This window comes from Cotesia glomerata, linkage group LG2 (genome assembly GCF_020080835.1).
Source record: "Cotesia glomerata isolate CgM1 linkage group LG2, MPM_Cglom_v2.3, whole genome shotgun sequence".
Classification (NCBI taxonomy): Eukaryota; Metazoa; Arthropoda; class Insecta; order Hymenoptera; family Braconidae; genus Cotesia; species Cotesia glomerata.
The window spans coordinates 7,057,449-7,081,563 of NC_058159.1; the positions used below are offsets into that span (position 1 = coordinate 7,057,449).

A 24,115-nucleotide genomic window follows, 5' to 3' on the forward strand; every position below is an offset into this window, starting at 1 on the left:
ATGACACTAAATTTCACTAAAAAAATCGATTTCATCATGTGACTATCCCGGAGACAAAATTGCTCTTATTCTCTTAATAATATAAATTATTATTATTATTATTTAATTATTATTGTTGTTTTAACTATTATAGCTTGCCACATGAAAATCATGTCGCTGTCACATGAAAGTCATGTATCTTCCACAGGAATATATCATGTGGCAGCCCCAATTTTTTTTTTCCGCGTAGGATTTAAACCTATATATTGTGGGAACCATTCCTATACTATTATGGGAATGGTTCCCATAAATTATGGAACCATTCCTCTAATAGTATAGGAATGATTCCTATAGCATTATGGGAACCATTTCCATAATATTAAAGGAATAGTTCCCATAATATTATGGGATTAGTTCCCATAATGATATAGGAATAGTTTCTATAATGGTATAGGAATAGTTCCCATAATTTTCTTTCCGTGTATGAATTTTTGAACATCAAAACTTTAAAGTTTTTTAAAAACCTCAAGTATAAAAATTTATTTCTTAAAAAAAATAAATAAAGCCGTCTAATTTTAGAAACTCGTTTTCATCAGTTGTCTGGGATTTGAAGTGAATTTTAAACTACTTTCAATGTACGACTGAAGTTTATTAGATGTAATACTCATATCTGGGAAAATTCAGCAAAGCTTTTAACCCCCAGCAGCATATAAAGTGTACCAAGTGCCTTAAGATCGACAAACAGAGTAAAAAACATAAAAAAAGTAGCAAAATAAATATAAATTCGAGATCCGAGATGAGTTTATTATTACCACCCAAGTGGTAGCAGTAAAGTACTTGTCGGTAAAAATCAATAGACCAAGTGGAATCAGGTCTATGCATCTCTGAAAGAAAGTAGTAAAGTGCAAAGCACGTATTGATGCTTTTATACTGATCGATAGACAAGTTTTAGTCTCCAGTATTAGTATATATTCACAATCTACCTAAAACTCTTTTATTAATAGTTGCCCAAACCCATTGTTCGCTCATCTTGTGCTGGTTAGTTAAGACCCATTACTTTCACACCTATTCACCAATACACAACTTTAAAACTTAACATTCTTTTCGTACATAAAAAAATAAACTCAACTCCAAGTACAAGAGGTCCAAATACTATTAATTTATTCCTTATCCCATTTTTCGACTCCTATTTTATTCGATTCACGTTCTCAGTTTTAAAGTGATTTTTTAAATTCATTTTTAAAGAACAAACAGAAAACCCGACATCATAATCACAATAAATGTAATTCACTTTTTTTTTGTTTTTGCAGTCCTTCAGGTTACGGCAGTTAATTAGTTTGTTTATTCATGAAAATTTCGTTCTTTTGTTATCAAACAAAATAAGTCAACTCATCATAAATTCATATTCCAATTCAAACTCACTATTTTCATAAATGAATGATAATTTTGAATAAACAAAATTTAAAAATCACTCTATTAAGAGCAAAAATACCGAGTCAATTTTTATCTCTTCAAAGAATTTAATTAGCTAAAAAATTACAATAGAATTTTCGTTGGTTTTTTTTACGTGGAAAGTTTTTAGAAAAAGTTGTGAAGAAGTTTCGAGTAGATGTACCACACATATTTTTCTCTTGTTGAAAAGATCTTGTAATTTTATTTTTATTCAAAAGAGTTTCAATTTTTCTTAATAAATTAATACTATGCTAATAATTTTATTTATTTAAAAACAATTTATTAATTTTTAAAGTGTAAAAATTTTTTTTTTTAACTTTTGATAAAAATTTTTTGGAGTTAATTATATTAATTAAAAATTAACACATATTTATAATAAATATATTTGAATTGTTTATTTGAGAAACCCCATAAGTCAAAAACACTAAATTTTTCAGGAGAAGCAAGAAACATTTTTCTCGGTTAAGTTTGCATTAACATCATGAACCAATGATGAATAATAATAATATTAGTATCCCGAAAAAATATTCGAGCATGAAAAAATTTAATTGTTAATCACTTCTATTCATTATAATGATTTGAAGTTATGAAGTTATTGACTTATGCACGGAAAAAAGTAAACTGTAATATTCACTCGGATTCCGGTTAATTTTTATAGTTTCAAACAGTAAAGCGGACATCGGGGTGGCAAAAATATAAATATTACAGAACTTAATGTAGTAAGTATAAAAGCCACAATTTATAATTTAATATCCAAAATAAGTGATTAGTAGCTGTCACTATTGTAAATAACGACTCTTTCATCTTTAAAAATTACAGTTTCAAACAATAAAAATTGCCATTTCAATATATAGTCCATATTATGAGGAGAAAGGGAACTTAGATGAAAGAGAAGGGGGTCTCACTTTGGGAGAATTTAACATTTCAAACAGTAAAAATTATACTTTTAAAATATACATTTTACCAATCCAAGCAAGTCAATAATTACAGTTTGATTTTTAGCGTTGCGTTTAAAATTTACCATTTTACTTTGTAAATATTGACGTTGCTTGTATTAGAAATTTACTAACTTTATTTTATACTTTTTACATATCATAAGATCATTTTTTAGGTACGAAATGATAAATATCAAAGTCTGAATTCTTAATTATCATACTTTAACATTTTAGACATTTACATCGCGAATATTACTATTTGAAATAGTATTTTCTTCCATGTAAAGAGTAAATTGTAACGTTTAAATGGTAAATATTATATAGTGAATAGTAAAATCAGAATTTTAATGTTTGAAATGGTAATTTTTAGCAGTTGATCATTACTTATTATGTATCGACTGTTATTTATTACAGTTTACTTTTTTCCGTGTGGGGTTTCTCAAATAAACGAACAAAATAGTAATAAAATCATTAATTTATTAATTTTTCTCCGTCAATCATTTATTATATTTATAAAATAAAGTACAAAATATGTATTGGAACCAAAATTAATGAAAATTATTATAAGTCATCTATTTTTAATTTCGAATTAGTGAACTGAGAGTCAACAATAAAACAACATTTTAAGTTATCACAATCTAACTTCTTAATACTAAAATTGCAAAAATTATTAAAATTAAAGTATTTAACAGTAAATATAATATATTTTTATTTGGTTATCATTAATTGCAGAATTTAAATCAGTTAAATCAGAGTCAACAATAAAACAACATATTTTTAATTTTAATTCATCAAGCTAATATTATAAAACTCATTGAAATTCAAGTATTTAACAGTAAATTTAGTTTCTAATTATCTAATAATCAATCATTTTAAAATTATAGTCAATGAAATCGCATCAAACAATAAAACAATAATTTAATTTAATTTTTATAAACCCACACTGTGAAAATTATTAAAATTTAAGTGTTTTGCATTGAATGTTTATTCGAAAAACCCCTTAAGTCACTGATTTATGGGGTTTCTCAACTAAACGAGATTTTTATCGACCGATTGGTTAGGTCTTGAACACGGATTTAATATTTTTTTGTGCTGGTATAAGTGAGGGGAAATTCAAAGAATCGAAAAATGCAATAAAATCGATTTCGAAAAAAATATGACTTATGGGGTTTCTCAAATAAACGATTCATTTAGAATGAATGGTTCTTATTTATAAAATTACCATTTAAAAAATAATTTATTGAATAAAAAAAAAATAAAATTAATAATTTATCACAAAATTCCAAATAATTATTTTAATAAAAACAATATAAATCGTTGAAAGAACAAGATATTTCGATTCACTTGGCATAAACTAGTTGACTTAAGTGTTACCCGAGGGATCTATTCGTGAACCGACAGCTTTTCCGGGTGACTTTTATAACAACTCGACAGGTTAGATAGCTTCCAACAAAGCAGAAAGCAGAGAACTGGAGAAGGAGAAGTTTGATACGCCGAGTCGAATATAAGTATGCAACTTTTCGAATTAAAGAGTTAACATTTGTCAGTCGGCGGCTGGCATCTTCGACCCAATTTCTTCCCAGAGTCTACTGGAAGCGGAAGAGGGGGGATCTGATATTTTTCACGGGGAGTTAAAAGCCGAGGAGTCATTAGTCAGGTAAAATTTAGTCGATATTACTTAGAGATATTAAAATAGTCTGGATGGGCGGATGGCGGATGGTGAATGGGTAGACGGGTGGTGATTCAATTAAATAGAAACGGTCGCCGGTGTCGGGATTAACTGAAATAATCCGTGTATCAAAGCCGATGGGGTGTGCAAGGACGTAAAGCCAAAAGTAAATTAAATAGGCCAACAGCTTTATAGATTTACACACAGGAGAATTGAAAGTAGATCTCGTAAATCCCATACAAAGACAAATTGTTGATCGAGTTTCTGCATCGAAGTTCATTCCAGTTTCCACCGGCAGTATTATACGTGTATGCCCGATACATACCATCACTTTAGTCGCTTCTCTTCTATTGTACTCTCTTCTCTCTTATTTTAGTTAATTAATTCAAACTGCTCACTTTGTATCTTTCTGATCTGCTTTCATGAGTATATCGATTTCCCGATGTTTTTACTTGTCATTCGAGATTTAGACACCCTCTATCATACTATAACTATTTACATTTATGCTTTTGGTTACAATCAGAGAAAGGATATCTTATTTCAAAAAACAGTAACTATGATATTAAAGTTCGCAGTCACTTTACAATTTTTTTTATTTTATTTAAGGGGCATTCCATGTGAAATGGGAAAATGACTAAAATTTTAAAATTTCTCTAATTCATTCTAATTTAGTCCTAATTTATTATTAAAAGTTTATATTTTACTAATTTGTAAAAAAATTTTTTGTAATCAACAAGAAAATCGATTTTTCTCTCCTAGTAACTTTTCAGCCGTACTAACTTATATCCGGTACAAATTTTGTTTTAATAGTTTTAAGAACAAATTTTTTTATGTTCGTTATTAATTAACACCTATAAGTTTATCAAAATCGTGTTGTCAGCATGCTAAATCCTTTATTTGTGTTTTTTAATTAGTTTTTTTTTAATTGTCTTAAATAATTTATAGTTAAATATATAAACTATAATGTTTCTAAGGTTGAAATAATATAAAATTCTTTTTAATAAACAACTTCATGTAGACATTTTGTACTTGTCCCACCAGTCACAAATGCCTGTCCCAGCAGTATCAATAAAAAAATTTTTTTAAATTGTTTCTACGTAGGTAATCAGTCTAATTCTTCATAATATTGAATGCTTGTAGGATAAATTTTGTATTGCGAGGGAAGTATTTTTTAAAAGTTTAATGGTCGAACTGAAATTCGACTTTGAGTATACCGCGGTAAAAGAGAGAAGGATTTTTCGATGTCCCACCAGTCACATTCAGTCAAATGATAATTATGAGAAACTTAAAAAGTATTGAAGGTTTTTGACAAAGGAATGTTGTTAATTAGTTATTCTTCTGTATTATAAGATAAATTTTACTATAGAATAAGTTTCAGTCACATAATTAGAGCTTATAATTGATGAAATTCCAGAGTCAAATGTCCCACCAGTTACTATGGAATGCCCCTTTACAAAAAAATTTATTCGAAAAAATTATTTAAAAAAAATTGCATTTTTTATTTTTTTTGCCCTAATTTTTTTGTTCTAAATTTTTTTTAATTATTAAATATATACTAAATTAATTTTCATTCAATAACTGCAAAATTTTGTACTTTTTTTCGGTATTGTATTTTTGAGTATTTTCAGTAAGCAATTTTATGTTTTTGTTTTATTTTATTATTTTTAAATATAGTGTTACTATAGTATTATAATACAAAAATATCAAATTTATACATTTTTATATTGTAAAAAAATTTTTTTACCAATGTCCTGGTTTTAAAAAATTTTTATTAATAAATTCAATTCACCCTATGAATATTTCTTAATAATAAATTATTCTAATAATTTTTTTATTTCATGACTTGTAAAATAAAATTTTTATTTATTAAATTAACTGGAAAATCTTAAAATAATTTATTTTTTTATTGGCAGTATCGGGAGAAATATTTCAATTAAAGTTAATCCTCAAAAAATGATTTTTCATTGTCACCAACAATCTATAAAATAAATATAGAAAGTAAGTAATCAAAAAAAAAAAAAGGTAAAATTGTTCCAGCAAAAGTCACGTAGAGCCTGCCATTTCTAGTCGCGTAATTTTATCTCCAACAATAGCAGCACGTACAATAAAATATAGCCAAAGTAATCCAGTGACTGGTGCACTAAAAGAAAATGGAAAATAATTCAAGACTAAACTTTAATACTTTATATGAATTTGTTTTTAATTTTATTGTTTTATGGCTATACTTTGTTGCTGACAAATTTTTTACAATCATTAATTTATGATTTTTAGTGCAATAAATTTTCAACTCAGAATAATAATAATAATAATAATAATAATAATAATAATAATATGTTCACCATAATTAAAGGAATGTAGCTGTAAATAATACAGTGTCCATTAGAGATTATGATTGAGGAGATCTCTTGGGTTTTCAGTAGATAGTACGTAGTAAACATGAGCTACGATGCTTACTTGGTTAAACTAAATTCATCACTCATAAGCATGTTTAACATAGAAGGAGTGATCAAACACCAGGCGGACATATATATCAACTGTCAGCTTAAATAATTAATTGATAGATTAAAACTATTTCGAGGAAATTAAAATTAATAATTAATCAAACTAAATCTCACCGAAAGATCTATTGAATTTAAAATTTTCAAAAGTTTATGGCTTGAGTAAGTACAAAACATAATAATAATAATAATAATAATAATAATAATAATAATAATAATAATAATAATAATAATAATAATAATAATAATAATAATAATAATAATAATAATAATAATAATAATAATAATAATAATAATAATAATAATAATAATAATAATAACAATTTCTAAAATATTTCAATAACATAAATGACTATTATTATTATCATTATTAATTGTAAATACATATCGAACAATAGCAGCAATTGAGCTTGAGCTAGGAAATCATTACGTTCGTCAATGGATTTTGCGGTGATTAGATAGTATAGAGAGAAGATCAAAGTACCCTTATACACCAAATTAATCTGTATGCAAATGTAATCGGATATACATAGTGTTATATCTCTAACTTTTTAATTCAGGTAAAATTTAAAAATCGAACTAAAAGTGAATATACGTGTAATAATTGGAAAAATAAACAAGCAAAAATAATCCGTAAAAAATCTTTAATTGAAGCAAAAAACATTGGTGAGCTTCCGAGAGATTTTCTCAATTATCGTAATGTAGAAAGTAACATTAAGGCGATTTATTCCGAGACCGGAAAAGCTTATTGAATTTCCCGGAGGATAAAATAACTATAGACTAAAAAAAATCAAGAGCTTTTGTAATTCTTGTGTTTTCTCTGAAATCTCTCTCAAGATTTTAAGAATTATAGTTATTGTTATTTAATGATATTCTTTTTAGTGAACAATAAATTTTATTATATATATAATACCTAGGCAAAAATATGTACCTTGAATCAGAGTGCATGCCTGGCTTTTATGGCTTATCGATCTATATTTAGTACCAATATATTAACATATTAATATAACGCTATTAATAGAAGCAAGCCTTAGACACGATTCACCTACGCAATCCTATAACTAAATTTCAGAGAAGTTGCTTGTAGGATTTCCGTTAGCTGATACTCCGTCGGACTATTAATTAATGCCATATTATGCGACATACTAGTAACTAATACAGAATCACTAATAATATTATCAGTAATAAATTACTATGTCGATGAAAGCAACATAATTTCATTTATACAAAAAAATCCTGCACAATAATCAGCCTAGATTTCAATAAAATTTTATAATAATTTGTTTCAAAAAAAGATCATTTATTTAATTGGCCAATTAACGCCTCACATTACTATCTAAGACCCTAGATATTGCTCAACTCTTTATGATTCCATTACACCAGTAAAAAATCTAAAACGATAAAATTTAATCAAAATTATTTGGATCGTATATGGTTTATGGTATTGCATTGAAAGTAGCGCGTATGTTTCGGATGTTCTCTATTGGAAACAAATTATCTGGAACAAACGCAGATTGGTTGACGGATAAGCTATCAAGTTCAACAAATACAAGCACAGGACTCTTGCTGAGAGAATTCCCGAGTATAACCAATCAACACATAACTGTGTACACACAATATTGCAATTTTTATTTAAAACTTTAGTTTTTGTCGTATTGGAAGTATAAATTTTATCGGTAAAATCCATTTTTGATAGAGTGCTCAAGCTTCGGACCGAAAAACACCGAAATCACTGGTAGCACAAAATTAAAACAGAAACGTCAGTGGTGTTGAATTTTTTTATGACTTTCAGCTGGCAGAAGTCCCGATCAAAGAGAGAGAACTCTATCGATTCGGGGAAATCGAAATATCACTGCCAGCTGTCACGGATACAACAAATTGTCAAGCCTCGGTGTATAGGTACAGTCTACAGTGACGTGATCGAAAATAGTTAATGGGCCACTTTCGATTGAGTAACGTTCACCGCTACAATTGCGGTTACAATATACGATTATTATCATTCCCAAATGACCTGCCCGCAGCAATTTAATATATTAGCACATGCATACTCCGGATGTCAAAAACTGTTTAATTAATATCTTCTTATACAATCGTTTCAATTAGATTTTTTGTTTTATTGTTCAACTAGTATTGATTATAGGGCATTTTGTGACGAATCAGGCAATTTGAAAAATTTTTTACACACGGAAAAAAGTAAACTATAATATTCACTCGGATTTCGGTTAATTTTTATAGTTTCAAACAGTAAAGCGGACATTGGGGTGGCAAAAATATAAATATTACAGAACTTAATGTAGAAAGTATAAAAGCCACAATTTATAATTTAATATCCGAAATATTATATGTGAATAACTATAGTAAATAACGACTCTTTCATCTTAAAAAATTACAGTTTCAAACAATAAAAATTGCCATTTCAATATATAATCCATAATATTAGGAGAAGGGGAACTCAGATGAAAGAGAAGGGGGTCTCACTCGGAGAATTTATTTACATTTGAAACAGTAAAAATTATACTTTTAAAATATACATTTTACCAGTCCAAGTAAGTCAATAATTACAGTTTGATTTTTAGCGTTGCGTTTAAAATTTATCATTTTACTTTGTAAATATTGACGTTGCTTGTATTAGAAATTTACTAACTTTATTTTATACTTTTTACATATCATAAGATCATTTTTTAGGTATAAAATGATAAATACCAAAGTCTGAATTCTTAATTATTATATTTTAACATTTTAGACATATACATAACGAATATTACTGTTTGAAATAGTATTTTCTTCCATGTAAAAAGTAAATTGTAACGCTTAAATGGTAAATATTATATAGTGAATAGTAAAATCACGATTTTACTGTTTGGAATGGTAATTTTTAGCAGTTGATCATTATTTATTATAAATCGACTATTATTTATTACAGTTTACTTTTTTCCGTGAATCAAAAAACTTTTCCTGATAAATTTTTAGATTTTTTTTAATTACCGAAAGTGTTTGCATATGTGATTTTTGAAAAGTTGATTAGTTTATTATTTTTTTTAGAAATTTAGAATTTTTATAGTTACATCCCCACGTGTCCTTAATGAGAGATTATAAGAAATGATACGGGATTATAGGCTTTAAAACTCTCATTAAATTAATTTTCAATGATTACTTTAATTATTATTATTATAATATTTTTTCTAATTATTCACAAATATTTAAGACTTTACTCAGCAAACTGAGCAAAATCTGTCAAAAAATTGTTGAGAGCCCTCTGTCTTTTTTAATCAACAAACTGGAAACTTATCCCTTATTTATACAAATTAAAGCACGCAAATGAAACCTCTACATAAAAAAAAAATTAACCTGAATCAAGTAAATCATTTTGAAGAACTTGATCTTCTTGATTTGAGTAGAAAAATTTTTAAATTAAACTAAAAAAATTTTCTTTATTTAAATTATTTAAAATTATTTTCTCAATTCAAGAATTTTTCTCTTGATTCAAGTTAATTTCTTTTTTCAGTGTAGTGAATAAATAAAAAAAAAACAAGGCCAACTTATAGAGAAGAATCGCGTGAATTATTTCGTAAACGCGCGTGTGATTCCGACGCTCGCCCCGAATTCACATCACCGGACCTCACTGAATCGGATGAAAAGTAGAATCGGATTATTGCGTATATATCACAAATGAAATATGCATAATCTATAATCCGACATTCAACAATGATACTCAATGGATCATCATGTGTCTTGACGATAACGCGTCCCTCTGCGAGCAGAATCCTCATAATCCTCGGTACACGTTATATAGAACAGATAATCCGATGTATTCATCTCAATGTTGCTTTGCTTCATATCCACATATATCATTGGCATCTTGGTCAACCATACCTTCACGGTTTCTATCGACCGTGACTCTGTTCCATAGTGCTCTGGATCAAATCTCGGTTTGCATTTCTCGCATAATCAATGCTCTCCCTTCTCTTGTTTCAATCGTAATTTTGTAATAGTCTAAATGTACTCTAAAATTGTCCCAAAAAAATATTTAAAAATTTGCATTTTTAATTTTTTTAACTTTCTAAATGTCAATTTTTTTTGCAATAGGGTAGGGCGGAGCTAGTTGATCGTAGGGGCAAGTTGTGCAATCGAAATATCTCGAAAACTAAGCAACTTACAACAAAAGTGTAAATGATGAAAAGAAAGGGTTACAAAAGGAGAACACATCACGCGAGAGTCAACTGCTGTCCGATGTTTAGACCAACTGACAAAATGTTTTCTTTTTTTTTGCGTTAAAAAAAAAAACAGGTCTTTAGAATTTTTCTCCTACACTCGCTTAAAAATGCTATTTCGTGATCACGAAAGTATTCAAAGATGACTTAATGTTTGCCCTTTCGATTATATATGAATCGTTTATTTGAGAAACCCCATAAGTCATATGAGGTTTCGATATAACTTGTGGGGTTTCTCAAATAAACGATTCATATGATTGTTTATTTTTAATTCTTATCATTCTTTTATAACCTTACTTTTATTTTGTTGCCTCAATTGGGGCTAGTTGAGCAAAGCGCTGACTGCATGTTAAACCAGCCCTACTAGATTTTCAATTTTGAAAAATGAAATTTTTCTTTAGTAAAATAATAATTATCAATTGATTTATACATGTGATGATTTAATATAATGTGTAAAAATTAAAATAACTCATATTGATATTATATTAATAAATATATAACATAATTATAATTAATACTATTATGTTTATAATTATTATTATAATCATAATTATACGTATGTAGAATTATAATTAATTAAATATTTGCTTGTTAATTACAATTTTATTTTGTTTTCATATCATTCTATACAGTCAAGTTATATACACCTAAGTTACACCTAATTACTACTTTTTTTTTTCTTTTTTTTTTTTTGCTACTGACCGTATACCTGTCCCTGCATGAAAACACACCGCACGGGAGGGGTATACTGAGGTGGACCTACAACCCCGCTGTCCACCTTACAGCAACAAAGAGAGTTTATTTCTAATGTATTTTTAATATTAAGTAGCAAGTAACAAGTAGCAAGTAGCAAATTTACTCCTAATTTACACCTAAGTTACACCTAATTACTACTTTTTTTTTTTTTTTTTTAGTCATTGCACAACTAGCCTCATACCCATGCTCAACTAGCCTCACTAGTGGGGCATGTTGAGCAATTTGGAGCACTCGCGTATTTCCGGGAATAACTTGAAAATTTGGACTCGGATCGTTTCTGTGTTGCTAGACCTTTTAAAGAAGACTAAATTACGAACCTAACAGTATATGACTTGATTAAATCCAATACATCGTCTTAAAGTTATGGAAGGTTGAACCAAAAAGTGATCAACTAGCCCCGCCCTACCCTAATTTATTTGTTAAAAAATTATTAAATATCTGCTGAATTAATTTTTTTAATAATTTTTAAAAAATTTTCACATTTGGAATTTTTTTATAATAATAATTGCTATAAAATTATAAAAAAATTCTTTATGTCTGTCAACTTCAGTATTAATAATAAAAATTAATAAATAATATTTAATTTTTATTTCAGAATAGAAAACTCCAAAATATTAATTTTAGCCGCAATAGTGATAACTTTAGTAAATAAAAGTAAAAATGAAAAAATTTTTTGAATTCTCAAAATATTTTCTTTGATTTTAAAATTATTCTCAATGCTTCTCGACCAATATCAATAATTCAATTATAAACACTATTTTTTTACTCTTTCTAGAATAAATATAAATATAAATTTGATTTTGATAAGTAGTGACCTAAGATCGAATAAACACGTTAACTTGTCTCGAGTAGCAGCTAAATTTGAACATTCGGAATTTTACGGTACTGTCGATACCACAACTATAACTTACAATATTTATTTATAACGCTGTTACATGAGATATATTGCACATAAATATTGCTCTATATCCCGTCTACAAGTACTTTCCTTCGTATTTTCTAACGATTTACGTTCTGTATGTATAAAATAAAAATAGGTGTTACTTTTTATAAACTGTCTGAGAACTTTTCCGTGTTTTTCATTTTTCGACCAACATTATTTATACGTTTCTTCTAAATAATGACTTTTTAGCCGAAAATTATTTTTTACTTACCTTCTTTTCCAATAAAAAAAAAATCCTTAATCAATAAAAAGGTAAAAATTTGAAAAAATAAATTTTTTTAATCGTATCGATAGAGTTTTATTTAAATATTTATATAATACACAATAAATCGGCAATTATAATTATTATGCCAGTTAACATTTCATAAATAATTCAATTATTCATCATCATATCAATAATTACAGTATTTCAATGCCTCGATAACTTATACAAAGATATCCATTAGCTTTCAAAATAACATAAACACTCCCAGAGTTTCGTCCAAAATGTCCGATATCGCGATCGCATCAAATAGTATCGAGTTTTCAGAATAAATCAGCCCGAGCACAAATTCTACATTGGCTCCCTCCAGCTAAAATTACTCATTTTAAATTCCAAGCTTTTAATTTATTTTTTAAATCACCAAATATCTCGTTAAATTCTAGTAATTGATTGTTAAATTTAATTTGCCTATTTATTTACAGTATTTGAAACAATTTACAATTTAAATTCAAACGTTTGAATTGATATGAATTTGATATTTCAATAAAAGTAATTTAATTTAATTTTAAATACAATAACTGATTGTGATTTTAGGCGTAAGCTAGTCGTCATTATACACTTATTTACATTTTTATTTTTATTATTAGCATGAGCAATCATTAATTAAATATCTTAGTATCACTAGTGTAATTTTATCTCAAATATTCGCGACTTAAACCTTTACAATAAACTCAATATTAAACTTCAAAATTATCACAACAAAAATAAAAATCTCTAGCCGGCGAATTTAAAAATATTAACAGTAATAATTTAGAAAAATTATTTACAATTACTTAATTTATTTACAGCTAAAATAATCATGAAAATTTTTAAAAACGGGGCTCAGTTTTTATTTTTCACGATTATTTTATCCAATCGATAATATATTATATATGTAATTCTTTAAATTCCAAGTCATGAGTCACTTTAATGTTAGTGATAAGCTATGACGTATATAATTGTTTATTCAACCGAATTCGAAGAAGAACAAAGTTAGACTAGGTCAGACTATACCTTACTTTTCTTTTCCTCTTCAGCATTGCATGTTATACATGCACGTATGAATAATACTTATAACAAGCACATGCCCTGTCACCAACAATGCCGTCATTTAATTTAGACTTTCAACAAACAAACTAAACTGAGCAACTCCTGTCCGACCGAATAAAGTTTGCTCTACTCAGATTTTTCCATTAATTATTTCCGCTCATTCTTACTCCACAAATATATATTAAGAGAGTTTTTGCTTTAAGCAGACGTCAATGTAGTTTAAAATTTTTTAATTATCAACTGTCCACAGACCAGATATATACAATTCGGTTTATGTACATGATATATACAAAAATTCTAATACGCTAGCAAGCAAATTAGTTTATTTTATTCATTTTTTTAAGTTAAAGCAGTTGTAGGTCTTTATAAAATTCTGCTATGTATTTACAAATAATACTGATAACTAATGTATGTACACTTTTCACAAGCGTGAGCGTTTGCGTATTAATTATGTAATTTTAATTGTAATTATGATAATGCCGAAATAGAAAATCAATGTAATTTAATCAAGCTGAAATTTATTTAAAGGTTTAAAATGATGTTTTGGTACAAAATCAATTTATTAATAATATTCGCGTTTCGTGCCGCGATTCTGTAGATTATTAATGAAACCATTTTGATCACGTAAAATATCAATTTATTCACTTTAATTAATTAGCATGGTGGTTTAATTAGCAAAATTGAAAACAAATATTGTATTACTGTTAGTATTATTATTATTAGCAAGAGAATATTTTAACTCCTCAGTTTAAAAGTATTAAATAATTTTTATTTTGCAATTAAAATTTTCTATAAAGCTCAATTGCAAAAAATTTAATAAATTAAACTAACAGAAAGATTTTTTATAACTTAGAAAAAATATTTTTTTTGTTAAAAATGTTAATTTTATTCAATTAAATATTTTGAATTAATAAAAAAATGTTTATTTAAAAAAAAAGCATTTAAATAAATTACAACAAATTAATTAATCAATCTTTAAAAAATCCTTCTATCAGCATGTATAAAAAGCCATAGCGAAGAATAAAATAAATTCAATAAAAAATGATTAAGTATATAAATAAAGAAAAAAAAAAATTGGTAAAATCCAAGTGCTTAATCTGACCCAGCCGGATATTTTTTGGGGTTATTCTGTAACAAGGTTACTTTGTGCAAAGGTCAGTTGTGCGGTCACTGTAATTGTGTACAAGCGTAAGCGACTTTTATTTTAAAAAAAAAAAAAAAAATACTTTAATTTTATCACATCGTTAGAAAAATGAGTTAGAAAAAAAATTTGGGCGTTTAGCAGAGTATAAATTATAAATAACTACTAGTGACCATTATTCTGCCTAGTTACTGCGCTATTGGTTAATTATCAACCCTGAAGTTGATAAATAAAAAATATTTATAGAAAAAAGAGTTGAATTTGAAAAAGTTTTTGTCGTAAAATTTAAAATCTGATGCATTTAATTAACAAGTTAATTATAAACGGTACTTATAACTTAGACGGTAACTTCTTCGGAGCATCTACTTTTATCATCTAAATTAATAATGATCGCGTGAGTACGGGCATGCCCGGATTTGTTTTTATTTCTGTCCTTGTCCTTAACTTTATTTTCATTATTTTTAGCGGGTGACAAGTTCCCGATATTTTCCTCCTTTCTATCGGCGGAGTCTCTGGCCTGGGGCTCGTCATCAATATTCCTGTCACCGTCGGTGATTTTAGAATTTTTAAAATGCCCCGAAGTCGAAGGAAAAGGAATTTCATTACCCGAATCAGTTATCAACAAACTATCGGATTGCGGAGTTATCAAATCTCCTCCCTCTGCTAATTTTTTCCCATTTGTTTTTGTACAATCACTAGCACTGGTGGGTCCATTGTCGTGATAAACGTCGACGTTTAATTTACTGACGTTTGTCTCGACTACTGCTGTCGGAGTGGATGTTGACGACGTCGTTATGTTTAAGTTACTTAATTTAAGCGTCGCTGAAATACCCTGTATGCTGGGTACCGGTGTTATAGAACGGTTTGACGCTTCTTGCATCGCCAAAATTTTAGCCGCCAAGTGACGGTTTCCCAGTCGCATGTTTTTTTCTCGCAACATTTCTAATTGTGTGTAAAGGCGACGAAATTCTTCCTGAAATATTAAATAAAAATTTTATTATTATTTATTTATTCATTTTATTTAAAATATGACCATAAAATTTATTTAACTCATTCAGAACTATTTACATTATTTATTTTTCCAAGAGTAAATCCTCTTTATTTTACGAAACGGGCTTAAAATAATTAAAAAGCTCGCTTTTTATAAATAAATGCTAAAAAAAAAATATTTAACATCGGAATGTCAATAAAAAAAAATCCATCGCTTCAAGCTCGCAAGCTACTTAGTATTCTGTTGAAATTTTTTATTCAAAAATAAATCCCCTGTTTACTAAAAAAAAATAATATTATTAAAGGATAAGTATTTTAAATGAAATAATAAAGCTAACTCCATTATCTAGAGAATATATTTTTATAAATTTTTCGCTCATTAGCCCTAACAAACAATCCTGTTTCATTGTCTGGATAATTATACTGCTGTAAGCTACTGGTCATTAAATACTAAATACATCCCTTTGGTCAGTTGAAATTACTTCAGAATAAAATTATTCAAACATACTGAAAAAACAGTTTATTAATAACTGCTTATGAATTTATTTATAGATTTTTAAATAATTATTTTTTAACTGCTAATAAATATTTGTTTACTTAAAAAAAAAAAAAAAAAAAAAAAAAAAAATACTACACTGTAAAAAATTTTTTGGTGTGAAAATCGCACTAAGTATAATGTTAAATTTGAACGGTGTGAATCCTAAATTTTACACCACCAAGCGTGTAAATGTATTTCCTGAAAATTTCTCATTAATTAATTTGATTGTTTAGTTTCAGACTTGTACGAAATTAGATTATAAATATAAACATGTTGAAATAAATATTCAAACTGTTAAAAATTTATCTAATTATATGGTGGATCCTATGTTAGAATCTATTGATAAAAATGCGAATGTTTATAGTGTTAAATATATTTTTAAAGATATAAGCTCTTCCCGATATTACACTCATCAAGACCTTTCATTTGAATACCCAAATACCCACATGCATTTTGATATATTTTTCATATATACATATATATGTAATATATATAAATATATAATAAATTGATGTGGGTACTCAAATGAAAGGTTTTGATGAGTGTAACATCGGGATGAGCTTGTATCTTTAAAAACGTCAATAGTTAAAAAAGTACAGTGCAATTTAACAAAAGTCATTATTTAAGAAAGCAAAATTTTATTTATTTGTAGTTCACAAGTCACGACAGTCACATAGAGACTCCAAGGTTGCTAGTAATAGTTATTAAATTTTTAAAGCTATGAATAATAACAATATGAATAACACGGAATAGTGTAAAACAGTAAATTACACCGTGTTAAATGTATACGAGTGAAAATTTCATACGGAGGAAATTTTACACCGACATTTCACACTTACACGGCGGTGTAAAAGTCCCTGGGTCCAACTTTACACCGAAATTTTTTACAGTGTATATATTGTGATAAATTTTGGCACGTGTCTTGTAAAAAAATAGTTTTATGAGATCGTAAAGTTAATTGATGATTAAATGGAATGAAACAAAGAAAGTGAGTGTAAAGGAAAATAATAAGGAATACGATAATATAATAAGTAAAAACATTTATAAAATCAGTGTATGGCAGTACGCCAGGCATTTGTATGATAATTAATCATCAAGTCAACGAGGCGTGGCTCGTTACCTCTTGCTTGTGGTTTACAAATACATTGTATTTTAACAACTATACTGTGTCGTGTCATGCGTTATATATACCTAGAGGCGGTGTACCTACTAAATTGCTTAAACTTTAAAGTACATGTACGTATAGAAGTATATATCAGCAGTAAGTAGAAACAAAAAGAGCTGGGGAGTAAAGAAGTCGCATTAAATGTTTCTTACCATAACTCCGTCACCTTCCTCTGTGAAATTGGCCTGTTGCAGAGAAATAGAGTTCGTTTGGTTGCTGGATGCTTGCGCTCGACACGTCTTGCCAATAAATTTACCCGTTGCACCCGGAAGCTTCCCAATAGCGTCTTCTTTCCCACCACCGCGAAATACGACGTACGCCTGTCATACAAATTACAACAAATTTACTGATTTGCTTCGTCAACAGGAAAGTCCTAAATAAATAGAATGGGACAAGGATATTCTATTCATTGTTTACTTTTTTCAGCCAATCAGCTGTTGTTTCAATAAAAATATCTATTTAGGAGGTTTTTTACCTTGCTGCCGAAAATCAGCCCCAAAAGCGGCGTCACCGTCAATTGAGTGTGACAGAAGAATATTATGTACATCAGGTCGGGATTTGCCGGTGACTGGAGGAACAACCTGTTTTTTTTTGGTATTATTATTATTATTATTGTTAAACATTATTCCTAAGATCGGTGATTTTACTTAATAAAGAGAATTGTTATTATTGTAAGCCAACTTTCCCGATCCAGTTGATGGTAGACTATAATTTAATAGTAGACTAATTTAATTTTCATTAAATTTTTATTTATTAACTATTTTCATCACATTATTGTCGGTTATCGAAAAAAGTTTCACTGAGTAAAAAATAACATCTTTAACTTAATCTTAACAAAAATTGTCAATTAAATAAAAAATTTTTAATTATTGGATTAATTCACCCGAGGATGGTATGAGTGCTCATACCGACGATAATGTGGTGAAAATAGTTAATAAATAAAAATTTAATGAAAATTAAATTTGTCTACCATCAACTGGATCGGGAAAGTTGGCTTACAATAGTAACAATTCTCTTTATTATTTATTATTATTAATAAAGTTTAACGTGTAAATATAAATAATAAAATTTTTTTATATTTTGCATTTTATTTCAATATTCTATCTAAAATGTGAAAGATATGAAAAAATTGATAAGAACCTTTTTTATAAAAAATTTAATTTCCTAGAAAAAAATTCTCTTATCATTTTGAATAATCTGTCCAAAATAATTATAATAGTAATAATAAGAATAATGATGAAATTTTTGATTTTTTTTTTTTTTTTTAATATCGCAATACCATAAATTATAATTATTATTCTTATGAATAATTAGGAATAAATACATATAGTTGTTATTATTGTTATTAAATCCACCTGGATATTGCTCGTTAAAATGATACATTTACATCGGTGACTAAATAATCTCCCAAGAGTGTTACATACTGCACAATAAGCCAATTTAATTTACCATTCAGGAAGTATAAAATTCGAGTACCGGTCATTCAGTTAATTGAATATAGTTAATTTAGATTTTAGAATATAATTAAGTGGTCAACGTGTGTTAATTGTTTTAATGTCGCGGTTTCCGTAATTTTACTGTAGGGGCATTCCATAGTGACTGGTGGGACATTTGACTCTGGAATTCTATCAATTATAAGCTATAATTATGTGACTGAAACTTATACTATAGTAAAATTTACCTCATAATATAGAAGAATAACTAATTAATAACATCCCTTTGTCAAAAACCTCGATTAGTTTTTAAGTTTTTTCGTAATTATCATTTGACTGAGTGTGACTAATGGGACATCGAAAAATCCTTCTCTCTTACCGCGGTATACCCGTGTATAAAAAAATCGTCTTAAAATTGTATTTCATTTAAGATCTTAAACGTGACACAAACCAAAACTATTTTAAGACTCTTTTAAGACGCCAAAAAAAAATTTCGAGAGCAAATTTTTAGAAATTTGGTTTTCGAAATTGTTATGAAAATTAAATTTTAGACATTTTTTAGACGATTTTACGATTTTCTAACCGCATTTTTGAGTACGCTCTTTTTAAATTGAATTTAAAATTGTTGAAAAATTATTATCGGACAATTTTAAGGCTTTTTTAAGATCATTTTGAGACTATTTTAAGACGCTCTATAATAATTTTCTGGAGCTGTCACTGTGATATTATCTTAAAACAGTCTGAAAATTTTTTAATGATTTTTTTAAGACTATTTTAAGATTTTTTCAAGACTATTTTAAGATTTTTTAAAGTCTATTTTAAGATGTTTTTCAAAACTATTTTAAGATGAGCTTACAGCCACAGAGCCTCGTAACATTAAAACGGATCGTCTTGAAATAGTCTTAAAATAGTCTTGAATAAATCTTAAAATTGTCTTGAAAAAATCTTAAAAAAGTCTTAAAAAAATCTTAAAATAGTCTTAAAAAAATCATTAAAAAATTTTCAGACTGTTTTAAGATGATATTACAGTGACAGCTCCGAAAAATTATTATAGAGCGTCTTAAAATATTCGCAAAATGATCTTAAAAAAGTCTTAAAGTTGTCCGATAGTAATTTTTCAACAATTTTAAATTCAATTTAAAAAGAGCGTACTCAAAAATGCGGTTAGAAAGTCGTAAAACCGTCTAAAAAATGTCTAAAAATTAATTTTCATAACAAATTCGAGAACCAAATTTCTAAAAATTTGCTCTCGAAATTTTTTTTTGGCGTCTTAAAATAATCTTAAAATAGTCTTGGTTTGTGTCACGTTTAAGATCTTAAACGAATGACAATTTAAGACGATTTTTTTTTACACAGGTACTTAAAGTTGAATTTCAGTTTGACCATTAAACTTTCAAAAAATGCTTCCCTCGTAATACAAAATTTATCCTACAAACATTCAATATTATGAAGAATTAGACTGATTACCTACGTAGAAACAATTAAAAAAATTTTTTTTATTGTGACTGGTGGGACAGGCATTTGTGATTGGTGGGACAAGTACAAAATGTCTACATGAAGTTGTTTATTAAAAAGATTATTATATTATTTCAACCTTAGAAACATTATTGTTTATATATTTAACTATAAATTATTTAGGATAATCAAAAAAAAACTAATTAAAAAACACAAATAAAGGATTTAGCATGCTGACAACACGATCTTGATAAACTTAGGTGTTAATTACACCGGCACACAAAAAAAAGTTGTCTGTACTTGGGACGCGCCACATATATTCCCATGTAATTTGACCCGCTGAACCCGAATTTGAGGTCCGTTTGGCCCCTACACCCTAGGATTTTGAGAAAACTGTAAAAAACCGAAAAAAAACGGGAAAATTGGGGGTTTTGGTGATTGAAAAATTTTTTTAGATTCTAACTATGCATGATTTTCATGTATTTCGATCTGCTTTATACTTATCTGAAGTGTACTCAGACCAGCAGCCATTAAAAGTCTAAGTAAATCCCGAAAAACCCATGAAAATTGCGAAAAAAACAAAAAATTCCCAATATTGTGATAAAAAATGTATTGAGCTAAATATATGATGATTTTCATGTAGGTTTATCGACGACATATAAATCTCCAACTTTTATAACTCAGACGTCTCGAAAACATCAAACAAATGTGCAAAAAACCCCGAAAATTGGAAAAAAATCAAATGTAATATAATAAAAATCGAGTTATTATTCAAAATAAATAAAAAAAATCATATCATTCGATCTGTGGTGCATAAAAAAAAAGTATTTCGTCCTAAGACTTAAAAAAAATTAATTTTTTCGGAAAATATCATCAAAACCCTTTGGATTTGAATTTTAATTCGTTCTCCGCTTATATCTCACCCTTTTATCTTCAAACGTCCTGCATAAAGGGTTTCTCTTTCGTTTCCTCTCTTCTTCGGGTAAATCTCTCTTCAGAGTCCAACAATGATCTGCCATCATATTTACATCCCACGTTCCTTGATATCGTTTTCCATCACACTAATGTCTTGATGGAATCTCTCCTGCTGCTCTTCACTAAAATCACCAAGATTTTCAGGAAAGTGTGAAAGATGAGAATGTAAATAGTGCAATTTTGTATTCATTAAGCAACCTAAAGTATTATAGTTGTATAACAACTCGTCAACTAAAGTTGCGTAGTTATCACTTTTCGTATTCCCTAAAAATTGCTGTGATACTTCCTTAAAACTTCCCCAAGCTGCTCTCTCAATCTCGTTCATCTCATATTCAAGATTAGCATCCTGGAATAGAGTCCGAATTTGGGGTCCATCAAAAATTCCTTCTTTTAATTTAGCGTCACTTATAGCTGGAAATTTTTCGCCCAAGTACTTAAAACAGTTTCCATCTTTATCCAGAGCTTTGACAAATTGCTTCATAAGGCCAAGCTTGATATGAAGTGGGGGCAGCAAGTACTTGGAAGGATCAATTAGAGATTGTCGCGTAACATTGTGAGAACCAGGATTCAAATTTGTTCTTGTTGGCCATTCTTTTTGAATGTAATGATTCTTTCGGTCTCGGCTATCCCACAAACATAAGAAGCAGGGGTACTTTGTGAACCCTGATTGTTTGGCGAACAATATTGTTGCAATTTTCAGATCACCACAAACCTTCCATTGATGTTCTGAATAGTTTATTTTATCTAATACAACCTGTAAATTGTCATAAGTCTCCTTTAGTTTAGTCGAATGAGCTACTGGAATCGGTGCCAATAAGTTTCCATTATGAAGAAGCACAGCTTTAAGACTTCGCCTAGAGGAGTCAAAAAAAGCCTCCATTCTTCGTCTTTGTAAGTGTTTGGCTTCAACTCATCGATCAGTCCTTTTACATCTGAACAGTACACAAATGAATTTTCGCTGTCTTTTGTAAAATACTTCCGGAACTCTTTTTCCCTATCACGATAAAAATAAGCTGTTGTATTTTTAGCTAATAAATTTTTCCTTAAAGCTGAGGCTAAATGTTCAGCTTTTACCTTAGATAGTCCTAAGTCTCGTACAAGGTCATTCAATTCAAGTTGATCGAAGACTTCAGGGTCTTTACTTCTAGGAACACCACTCGGGATGTATTCTTCATCCTCAGAATGGATCTCTTCGGGTTCAGGATCGATTTCTTCAAAGTTATCTTCAACTTCCATCTCTTCATGTTCATTCACTGGTTCAGGAGCTGCAGGTTCTTCGACATTCAAAACTCTTTCTGCTGGCACAACTGATGTTACGTTGGCATATTGAATTTTATGTTTGGTTGTCGAAGAAAAACCTGAAACTTCCGTCGTGCAAAAATAGCAGTTTTGACTCGTTGGTGCAGACCAAATCACAGGTTTTGAAAATTTCAAGCACTGTTTACTTTTCGTCTGCTCCCAACGAGTAAGCATCGTGTGACACCGATTGCAAAGTGAATGTGGTACCCAAGTTGCTTCCCAGTTCGTAATCTGGATACCGAAGCAGGTTTCGTAGACATTTTTCAATTTGTTTGAAAAAGATCTACGACTTTTCGTTACTTCAAATTCTCCACATATGTAACAGAAGCAATTGGAGTTTTTGTTACATATGTGAGAGACACTTCTTGTCATATTAAACGCTTCAGAAGCCAAGTCACCCACTAATGAAGAGCTGCAGTCACTTGATGACGACGCCTGCGAGCCTGCTTTCTCACTCTGACCAGACGCCGATACTGGGATTCCGGGTCCCTGCATCGTAAAACACTTATTACTTGTGCCTGCCATGACGGCATTCAAGCCGTTAACCCAGGGACTATGCCAGACGGTCCTGTTGCCCGCCGTCACCACGTGGAGGTGCCCTGGTTACAGGCACAAGCATTTAAGCAAGAAATCGATTCTGAGCCCAAAAAGTTCCTAGAAGTGAAAACCCTGAAACATCAGCTTAAAGAAAAAAAAAAATTTATTAACTAAAAATACAACAGCTTATTTTTATCGTGATAGGGAAAAAAATCTGATAACATTTTTAAAACGGCGAAAATTCATTAGTGGACTGTTCAGATGTAAGAAGTTTGATTGATGAGTTAAAGCCGAACACTTTCAGGACGAGGAGTGAAAGTTTTTCATTGCTTTGTCTAAGCGAAGTCTCAAAGCACCGACTCCAGTAGCTCATTTGACCAAAAATCATTGAAAAGTTTGTGGTGATCTGAAAATTGCTACACTAGTTAAGCCAACAATCTGGTTCACAATATATCCCTTCTTGTATGTTTGTAGGATAGTCACGATCGGAAAATTCCCTACAGTAGAAAAAGAACGGCCAACAAGAAAAGAATTTGAATCATGGTTCTCACAACGTTATGCGAGAATCTCTCATTAATCCTTACAAGTACTTGCTGCCACCACTTTATATCAAGCTTGACCTTATGAAGCATTTTGTCAAAGCTCTCGATAAAAATGGCAACTGTGTTAAGTACTTGGACGAAAATTTCCAGCTATAAGTGACAATAAATTGAAAGAAGGAATTTTCTTGCCCCAAATTCGGACTCAATTCCAGGATGCTAATCTTGAGTATGAGATGCACAAGATTGAGAGAGCAGCTTGGGGAAGTTTTAAGGAAGTATCTGAAACAGGGAATGTGAATACAAAAT

General features: G+C 28.8%; 1 protein-coding gene across 2 annotated transcripts in view; it reads right to left on the reverse strand.

The window, feature by feature from the left end:
• Nucleotides 1-958: 958 nt before the first annotated feature.
• Nucleotides 959-24,115, reverse strand: part of LOC123259864 (probable G-protein coupled receptor CG31760) — a 120,533-nt gene continuing 97,376 nt past the window's right edge. The window contains exons 10-13 of one of the 2 annotated variants that reach the window (XM_044720636.1): nt 18,044-18,149; nt 17,721-17,888; nt 15,201-15,848; nt 959-970 (exon numbers count right to left, since the gene is read on the reverse strand). In XM_044720636.1, coding sequence (XP_044576571.1) covers nt 15,213-15,848; nt 17,721-17,888; nt 18,044-18,149 — 910 coding nt within the window. In that variant the 3' untranslated portion in view covers nt 959-970; nt 15,201-15,212. Of the gene's footprint in view, nt 971-14,725; nt 15,849-17,720; nt 17,889-18,043; nt 18,150-24,115 lie in introns of those variants that run through there. The other variant, XM_044720635.1, reaches the window with a different exon arrangement.